The sequence below is a fragment of the Hypanus sabinus genome, chromosome 3 (genome assembly GCF_030144855.1).
Source record: "Hypanus sabinus isolate sHypSab1 chromosome 3, sHypSab1.hap1, whole genome shotgun sequence".
NCBI classification, from domain to species: Eukaryota; Metazoa; Chordata; class Chondrichthyes; order Myliobatiformes; family Dasyatidae; genus Hypanus; species Hypanus sabinus.
In genome coordinates, this window is record NC_082708.1 from 176,513,583 (window position 1) to 176,523,226 (window position 9,644).

General features: G+C 43.5%; 1 protein-coding gene across 1 annotated transcript in view; it reads right to left on the reverse strand.

The window, feature by feature from the left end:
• Positions 1-8,618, reverse strand: part of LOC132391919 (octopamine receptor 1-like) — a 36,903-nt gene extending 28,285 nt beyond the window's left edge. Inside the window, exons 1-2 of the mRNA XM_059965696.1 lie at positions 8,481-8,618; positions 2,023-2,302 (exon numbers count right to left, since the gene is read on the reverse strand). Coding sequence (XP_059821679.1) covers positions 2,023-2,294 — 272 coding nt within the window. The 5' untranslated portion in view covers positions 2,295-2,302; positions 8,481-8,618. The remainder of the gene's footprint in view (positions 1-2,022; positions 2,303-8,480) is intronic.
• Between the last annotated feature and the right edge of the window lie 1,026 nt (positions 8,619-9,644).

A 9,644-nucleotide genomic window follows, 5' to 3' on the forward strand; every position in this document is an offset into this window, starting at 1 on the left:
TTGAAACACGAGTTGTTTTGCATCAATGGCGGTCGGAGATGCGCTGGGGTAGTGGAGCAGAAGGTGACCTTTACCATCACAACCATCTGCTCCAGGGCATTGCCAGGTGATAAGAGCTGCTTTGAGGCAATTATCATCCCGGACTTGAATGGCAGCAGACAGACCGAGAAGGAGGTGAAGGCCCTACAGAGGATGTGGAACAGAGTAGTGTAATTCCAGGGATGTGAGATCTCAGCCACACTATTGGACTGGAAAAGCTTGAATGATTAACTTGACTTAGAGCACAGAATTTAGAGGAAATTTGATATAATACAATAAGACAGAGGCAGATGTCGGCCAATCAGCCCATCAAATATGCTCCACCATTCCAGCATGGCTGATTTATTATCCCTCTCAACCCCATTCTCCTGCCTTTGACACTCCTACTAATCAAGAAGCTATTGACATCCATTTTAAATATCGCCATTGACTTGGCCTCCACAGCCATCTGCGGCAATGAATTCCATTAATTCATTACCCCCTGCCTAAAGAAATTCCTCCCCATTTTTCTCCTCTAAAGCAATTGCTTTATGTTTGGAGGCTGTGCTCTCTGGTTCTAGACTCTCCCACAAATGGAAGCATACTCTCTGCGTCACTATTTAACCCTTTCAATATTAGCTAGGTTTTTAAAAAACATAGAAGAGTCCACCGCAAGAACAGTCCCTTCAGCCCACAACGCTGTCTGAACCAGATAAAAAGTAAATCAATGAAACCCACCCCCCACCATTCTTCTAAACTCCAGCAACTATAGGCCCAGAGCGATCAAACAGCTCTCACGTGTTCAATCCTGGGATACTTTCTCTAAACCTCTGGACCCCTCCAATGCCCGCACTTCCTCATACAAGATTGCAGGGGATTTCGACGGAATGAATGGAGGGACGCTCAGCCCTTTCTCTGTGCATAGTAGTTTTATGTTCATACTTTTCACAGTGAAAATTCGATGCCGTCACATTGGAGATCATTTACAGAGGGTTAGCTCACAATGGCCAAAATTTTCCGACCTTGATCTGAAAAGAATTGGATATCTGACTGGCAGCAAGAACCACATTACTGTTACAAGACTCTGCCAGATTAGAGTTTCCTCTTAGACCACAGCGTCAGAAAGTTACCTGAGGTGACTAGTGTGAACGGATGCTCATTATACTGACAATTCGCTGCTCAGACATCAACAGCAATAACCTGCAATCGCTGTGTCCAATGCTCTTTTGCATCAGTACAAAGAGATGGAATTGAAACCAAATCACAAAGGACAACAGATCATAAAGTTTATACTACACATTTATACTACTGCTTGCTTTATTATAATAGTGCTAATTGCATTATACTTAGGTGAGGGGTGGAGAAATGTCTCTACTAAAGGAGGTGTAAGCCACTCCTTCCCTCTGCTAGCCTGCAGGTCACCCTGGGGCAAGGTGTAGCACCTGCTTAGCCCCCAATCAGGGTCATGTGAAGTCACGGGAGCAGGTGGTCAATGGTCGCACGAGCAGCCGGTGCACATCACAAGTCCTGATTGTGCGACCACTGATGCCAGGCAGACAATTGCTGAAGAGTATTGGTAACGGCTGGGCTCACCCGTCTTGTAAAGACACTGCCCAGAAGGCACCAATGGCAAACCACTTCAGTGGAAACATTTGCCAAGAATGATCATAGCCACGGAAAGACCATGATTGCCTAAGTCATATGACAAGGCATATAATGAACAAACAGGAGAAAAATTCAAAGCTCAAAGTATTTTTATTATCAGAGTACATGTTACTACATACAACCCTGTGGACATACTTGGCAAATCGATAGAACAGTAACTGTAAACAGGATCAATGAACAACAAACTGTGCAAATGCAAATATAAATAAGTCGCAATAAAGAACAAAGGAGTAGGATAACTGGAATACTGGAACAACCACATGGACTTAATGGGCCAAATGGCCTGTTTCTATCTTGCTAAAACGTAATGAATCTATGATTATACAGTCAATTTCTTACCTGAAAGGCATAACAAGGCAAGCAAGCAGTAAATCTGCCAAGGCCAAGGACATGATGAACATATAGGTGACTGTCCTCAGTCTCTTCTCCACGGCTGGGCAGATGAAGACGATGGTATTGCCCAGGAAGGTGACAAGATCAATGAGAGTGAGCAGAATGCCCACCATCACATCCTGGGGAGCCAGCCAGCTGCTACTGTTGCCCACTCCTGTTCCCAGATCCCAGGGCACTGAATCGTTAGGCAGCACCGACAGGTTGGCTTCCAGCCCCATCTTCAACCCTGCAAAAAAGTGTTGCAAAGAAAGCCTTGTATTTACACGACTGTGGAGAAGGTGACTGATCAGGTCCTTGACCTGGAGGAACTGAGAAAGTCAGCTAGCATCTACAGAGGGGTATAAACAGTTGATGGATTGGGCCAAGACCCTTCACCAAGACTTGATGAAGGGTCTTGACCTGGAACGCTGACTGTTCACTCTCATCAATGCTGGCTGACCTGCTGCATTCCTCCAACACTTTGTGTTGCTCAGGATTTCCAGTATTTGCAGAATCTCAAGGGTTTATGATTACTAGGTGAAACCAAGCGGCATAGGTGACAACAAGGTTTCGATCCCAGATGAGATCAATGCATTTTATGCTTGCTTTGACCATCAAAACATGGTGGAACCTTCACAAACTCCCACAGCCCCAGATGTGAGAACATCCTTCAGCAGGGATACCCATTTGGCCCAGATGGAGTACCTGGCCGAGTACTAAATACCTGTCCTCTCAACTGGCTGGAGCGTTTAATGAGATCTTTAACCTCTCACTTTGACAGTCTGAGGTACCCACCTGTTTCAAGTACGCTTTAATTAATTAGTTAATTAATTAATTAACAGGCCTGAGAAGAACATCGTGACCTGCCACAACAACCATTGTCCAGTAGCGCTTGCATCCTCTGTGATGAAGTGCATTGAGAGGTTGGTGATTAAACATATCAACTCTTGCCTGAGAAGTGACTTGGATCCACTCCAATTTTCCTACAAGCACAACAGGTCCACAGCAGATCCCATTTCATTAGCTCGTCACTCGATCCTGGAATATGTGGACAGTGAAGATGTATATACCATGACGTTCTTTATCGACTACTGCTTAGCATTCAGCACCATCATTCCCTCAAAACTAAGCAATAAGCTACAAGACCTTGGCCACAAAACTTCCTTGTGTAACTGGATCCTTGATTTCCTCACTTGTAGATCCCAGTCACTTTGGATTGGCAACAACATCTCCTCCACAATCTCCATCAGCGTAGGTACACCACAAGGCTGTGTGCTTAGTCCCCTGTCCTTCTACTTATGACTGTGAGGCTAAGCCATATGTACATTTACTGATGACACTATTGTTGTCGGCTGAATCGAAAGTGCTGAAGAATATCTAGAAGGGTAGATTGAAAATTTGCTTGAGTAGTGCCACAGCAACCTCTTACTCAATGTCAGCAAGACCATGAAGCTGATTACTGACTTCAGGAGGGGAAAACCAGAAGTCCATGAACAAGTCCACATTGGGAGATTAGAGGTGGAGAGGGTCAGGAACTTTAAATTCCTGGGTGTTATCATTTCAGAGGATCTGTTCTGGGTCCCACACTCAAGTGCCATTATGAAGAAAGCACGGCAGCGCCTGTACTTTCTTGGAAGTTTGTGAAGATTTGGCATGACATCTAACTTCTATAGATGTGTGGTGGAGAGTATATTGACTGGTTGTATCATGGCTTGGTATGAAAACACCAATACCCTTGAATGGAAATGCCAGTCCACATGGGTAACACCCTCCCCACCATTGAACATATTTACGTGGAGTACTTTTGCAGGAAAGCCACATTGATCATCAAGGACCTCCACGACCCAGGCCATGCTTTCTTCTCACTGCTGCCATCAAGATGGTACAGGGGCCTTAGGAACCGCACAACTAGGCTCAGGAATAATTATTACCCACCAACCATTTGGCTTTTGAACCAGCGGGGATAATTTCACTCAACTTCACCCACTCCATCGCTAAACTGTTCCCACAAACTATGGATTCATTTTCAAGGATTCTTCTTCTCAATTTCTCTATATTTATTGCTTATTTATTATTATTAGTAGTATTTTTTTTTGTATTTGCACATTGGGTGTTTGTCTGTTCTGCTGGGTGCAGTTTTTCACTGATTTTATTGAGTTTCTTGTATGTACTGTGAATGCCCAGAGAAAATGAATCTCAGGGTTGTATATGGTGTTGTAGCGGTGTGCTACATGCAGCGCTAAAATTATGACACGGAGTTGGTAACTGCAGTCGAAGGAAAAAAACTTTATTCGAAATCCTCAGCCTCACTTTTAAGCCTCCCTCAACCTGCCCCCCGTGGCGCAGAGGCTCCAAAGCTCTGTGCTCACAAACCCCCATAGGCTATCTAATTGTGAGCCGGTTCGGATGTGCCAGGAAATGGGTTGCCACAGTGTCATATATGTGCTTAGATAATAAATGTACTTTGAACTTTGATTAGCTCCACAACCTGATCTGCCATCCAATAATGTCATGGCTGTTCTGTACCTTGTTTCCAAAGGATTGTTCAGACAGGGATTGTTTTCCCTGGAGTGCGGGGAGCTGAGGGGTAACCTGCTAGAAATATGCAAATTTATGAGTGAGATAGCTAGCAAGACACACAGATAAGTAGATAACACATAGAACAATAACACACAGTACAAGCCCTTTGGCCTACAATGTTCTGGTACGAACTTCTGGTAAGATGGCAGCATGTTTGAACACAGCAACCTCTTGGTGGCCAACTAAGGCTGCACTTTGCTTATTAAGATGTGTTTTTGTGATCATAGGACTATGCTGGACACCACGAACAATGAGTACCGCAGGTCTGCTGCATCAGTGATCTCCTTATGTTCAGAGCCGCCAGCCAAGATGTCGAAGGAGTCGATGCTCAGGTTAGAGAAGGAGAAGCTTGCACTGGGCTTGGAGAAGGGGACAGGACGGATTGGGTTGGGAGGAGCTGACCTGGGTGCAGACTGTGTTGCTGCCTGCTGCTCGAAGGCATCGGAGTTGGTGTGCAAAAGCAGCGTGCAGTGTTACCATGAGTGATTGTCTCGGATGACTCTCTTGCAAACGCAAGGACATTGATATTGTGAGATGCCGCAGGCCTGTTTCCATTGTTTGGTGACAAGACAGGCGATGAGGTGGCAGCGTGGCCTTGCTTGTAGTGAGGACTAGGCCTCAAGTGGGGCTTGCCTGCTGCTGCAGTCCAGCTGAGACAATACTGGAGCTGGTGTAGTGTGGAGTCCATGTTCAGTTATGAGCTGGCCTCTCCCATCAGTGATGCCCTCCAGTGTTTGACCGGTGGAATGACAGGCTGGTTTGCCTGGTGCTGTACTATCAATTTGCATGTCACTCAGGAACTTGGACTATGCATGTGTTGTCTTGCTAATGATGTTTTAGAATTCATGTTATGCACACTATGGCCATTTTATTAGATATACCCTGTATACCTGCTCATTAATACAAATATCCAGCCAATTATGTGGCAGCACATCAATGCATAAAAGCATGCAGACATGGTCAAGAGATTCAGTTTATGTTATGGAAGGAAGAACTTTTGATTGAACTAAGGAAATTAGGAGTCAGGGACAGATTGTATAAATTTTTTTGAGTTTTTTTTATTTGGACAGTCTATGCAGGTTAGTGTGGGTATTTTTGAATTTCTATGAAATACAGAATGGGATCCAACAAGGCAGTGTTTGTAGCCATTTATTATTTGATATTATGATCAATAATATTTTCTCTGAGAAAGGTGGGTGAATTACTATGTTCAGATGATGAAGCTCTATGGATTAGAGATAGAAATTTCAATTTTACTGTATATGGAATGCACTTAGCAATGAATAAGGTTGAACAGTGGACAAATAGATGGAGATTTAAGATTTCAGTAGCTAAAACAGTTATGTGTTTTACAAAGAGGATTTAAAGATCTGCACTTGATTTGACATTATATGGTCAAGTTCTTGAAGAAGTGTTGGTGGTAAAATTTTTCAGCATGTGGGTCGGTAATAAGCTGACATGGAAGCATCTTATCAGTAAACTAATTGATAAATGTAAAGGAGCATTAACTATTTCTCAGGTGCCTATGGGGGTGTTTTTCGGGTGTTACATGAAAATCTTTGTTGGCCATTTATATTTTTTTAATTAGATCTGTTCTTGATTATGGCTTCGTGGCTTATGGGTCAGCTGCATCTTCAGTTTTATAGTGTTTGGATGTGATACAAGCACAGCCTTTAAGATTATGTTGTGGCGCAATACGTTTGTCCCCTGTTTTGGCTTTACTGGTTGAAATGGGACAATTATCCTTCCAGGTGCAATGGAGGACTGTTGGGAATAGTGTTTATAGTTTGTGGTGGCTTAGTTCTTATCATGCAGGGAATATGGGTTTGCTGGATTATGCCCTACTGTAGTTTTCTCAGTAACTCCACCTTGTTTTATTCTAATGACTTTAATTGATCTTAGATTACAATATTTAATAAAGTCTAAGGATTCTGTTTTGCCTGTTTTGGATCTGTTGGCTCATTAATATATTAAGGAAAATTCTTATGGTACGTTAACCATTTTTACAGATAGATCAAAAAATGATTTAACTGGGAATGTTGGTGTGGCTGTTTTTGGGCTGGAATTACAGGTAACAATAAAGGAATGACTTACTAACCATTTATCAGTACATACAGCAGAATTGGTTGCCATCATTTTAGGCTTACCGTGGGTGGAGGGAATTTTGTCCATGTAAAGTTGTAACTTGTTCAGATTCCTTTTCGGTTTTGATGAGTTTTAAAACAGGTCGTTCCAGCAGTAGATCAGATTCACTGTTGGAAGCTCATCAAACTTTATTTCGTATACAAAATATTGGTTATCTGTTTTCTTCTTATGGGTCCATGATAGTCTAGCTACGAAAACTGTTAAAAGTTCAAGAGGATATAGACCTTCCACTTAGCAAATCAGAATTAAGGGGTCAGTAAAGTTAAGAATTAGGGGGTTATGGCAAGTCCTGTGGGATAATGGGCATACAGGGAGACACCTTTATAGAATACAAAAAACTGTTGGGTAGATGGGAGAAGGGGGTAGAACAAGGAGGGAAGGAATTATTTTGACACAACTTAGAATTGGGCACACTATGTTTAATTATTCCTCATATCTTGTTGGAAAACATCATTTTGGGTAATGCAGGTTTCCTTATCATTATGAAACAGGTCATTCCAGCAGTAGCAGTAGCAGAAGGTTGAAAGAATTCAAATACTGGCTTCTTTACAACCTTTGGGGGTTAACAGGTTTCATTTAAAAACTTGGTTAAGTTATGGGAGTGACTTTAATTCACAGTATCATCTCTCAGTACCTACAATCTATAGGGCTTTAGGGGGCAATTCAGCTTTCATTTGAAAAGAGAAGTAGTCAGGGCTTTTGCCTGATTCCCTACCCCACACTCCAGTCCAGTTGGTGGTAGTAATGCCCCTTTAAGTTGGATTGCCAAGTGCCACGGAAAGTCAGAAGATGATGTTCAGTTGTCGATTAGAATCAGGAAGAAATGTAATCTAAGTTACTTTGACCTTAGAATGATTATTGATGCCGGACGGGGTGGCTCAGATATCTTAGAAAAAACTGATCTCCTTGGATTTACACGCACAATAGCCTTTAAAATTTACAGTGAATGATGTGAAATACAAAAATACTTGCAGTGAGCATAAATTTCTGTGCGTGAAAACGCCTTGTTAATGAGAGGTCAGAAGAGAATGGCCAGGCTGGTTCAAACTGAGAGCAACAATAACTCAAATAACCTCACGTAACAACAGCGATGTGCAGAAGAGCATATCTGAACGCACAACACACCTCGAACCTTCAAGTAGATGGACTACAGGAGCAGAAGACCATGAACGTATACTTGGTGGCCACTTTATTACCTACAGGAGATACCACGGGGTGTACATGTGGCCCCTCGCAGATCTGAATTGTCCCCAGAAACCCCATCTCCTCTCCCGAACTTGTGCAATTAAGGGGTTACTGCCGAGTTAATTTTCACCATCTAACTTAGGCAACTCCTTGAAGCTGCGTTATTTTCGCCGGTTCGTTTACTGATGTAACCCGCCACATGCAAAATTTAAATGATAAAAACCCAAGTCCAATTCTGTTTGTAAAACCAGGGGCAGTGACACCGATTCCGTACAAGTCAATCGATAACCATTTTAAATCCGATTGATGCAGTTTTTAACTAATCCAAATCGTGTTGTTTTTTTTTCAAATCACAAGTTCGGTATTTGCAGGATCGCTATGATAAAGACCGGTCAGTGTACGAGTGTGAGGTCTCACTAAAATGACCTGGCACGGACAACGAAAGTGAGTTGAAGGCTATGTTGCTCCTCAGTGAGAGAGAAGCGAGGTGAAATAGCGCAAGAGGCTGTACCTACCACAGGGTTAAACAAGCTGCCTTTCGCGGGTTCAGCACCGCACCGTCCTCTCTCCTTCTCCCGAGGGTTCCCCGGTCATAGTTCGGAAAGCGAATCGCTGGATTCAGGAGCGTCCCAGCAAAGCTGGACTCTCATCTCTCGCTGCTGCCTCCAAATACATCGAGGGGTGGGCTGTACATCCGCTAACTTGTCTCTTCGCACGGCCACGCCACACGCAGCGCTATTTCACTGCGTTCAGGGGGAGGTGCGCCGGGGAATTGTCCTCCACCCTTGAATTTACTTTAAAAGGAACCTGATCCTGAATTAGGGAAGTATTGTTACTGTGTGCAGGGTGCTGGCGAGGCTACACCTGGAGTCATGCTGTACATCTTTTGTATTCCCCTTACGTGAGATGGGATGTACAGTACTCATACCGAAGTCAATCCAAAAGAGATTCTCATTGTCAATTCCTGGATGAGGGACATTTCCTATCACTAGCTGTTAAAGAAATTCGTAGGTGGACAGAGATATACAGCACGGGAATCAGGACCTGCGGCCCAACTGGTCGATGCCGGATCAAAATGTTTATCCAAACACCATTTGCCTCAATTCCCTCCCGATCCTCGTAACTGTCTTTTAACCATTATCATTGTACCCGCCTCTGCCACTACTTTGGTCAGCTCTTTCCGTGTACCCAGCACTCTGTGTATATTAAAAAAAAACTTTTCTCCTCAGATCACTTTAAACTATTTCTTCCCTCGCCTTAAATTAATTAGTATCGGGGTTACCTATCTATTGATCTACTTACTCATTTCTGTGTTTATTTATTGAGGTACAGCGCGGAGTAGGCTTCTCCCGCTCTTCAAACCAGGTCGCTCAGCAATCTCCCCCCCCCCCCCAATTTAAAGCTAGCCTAATCACAGGACAATTTACAATGACCAACCAACCTCCCAGCCTCTAGAATGTGGGAGCAAACCAGAGCATCAGGAGGAAACCCAGGCGGTCACACGGAGACCATACAAACTCCTTACAGGCAGCGGCAGGAATCGAACACAGGTCACCCATACTGTGAGGTGTTGTGCTAATTACTATGCTGCCCTGCGGACCCCAAGAATAATACATGTAGAGTCGCTGTCATGAAATCGGCTGTTTTGTGGCAGCAGGACAGTGTAGGACATAAAAATT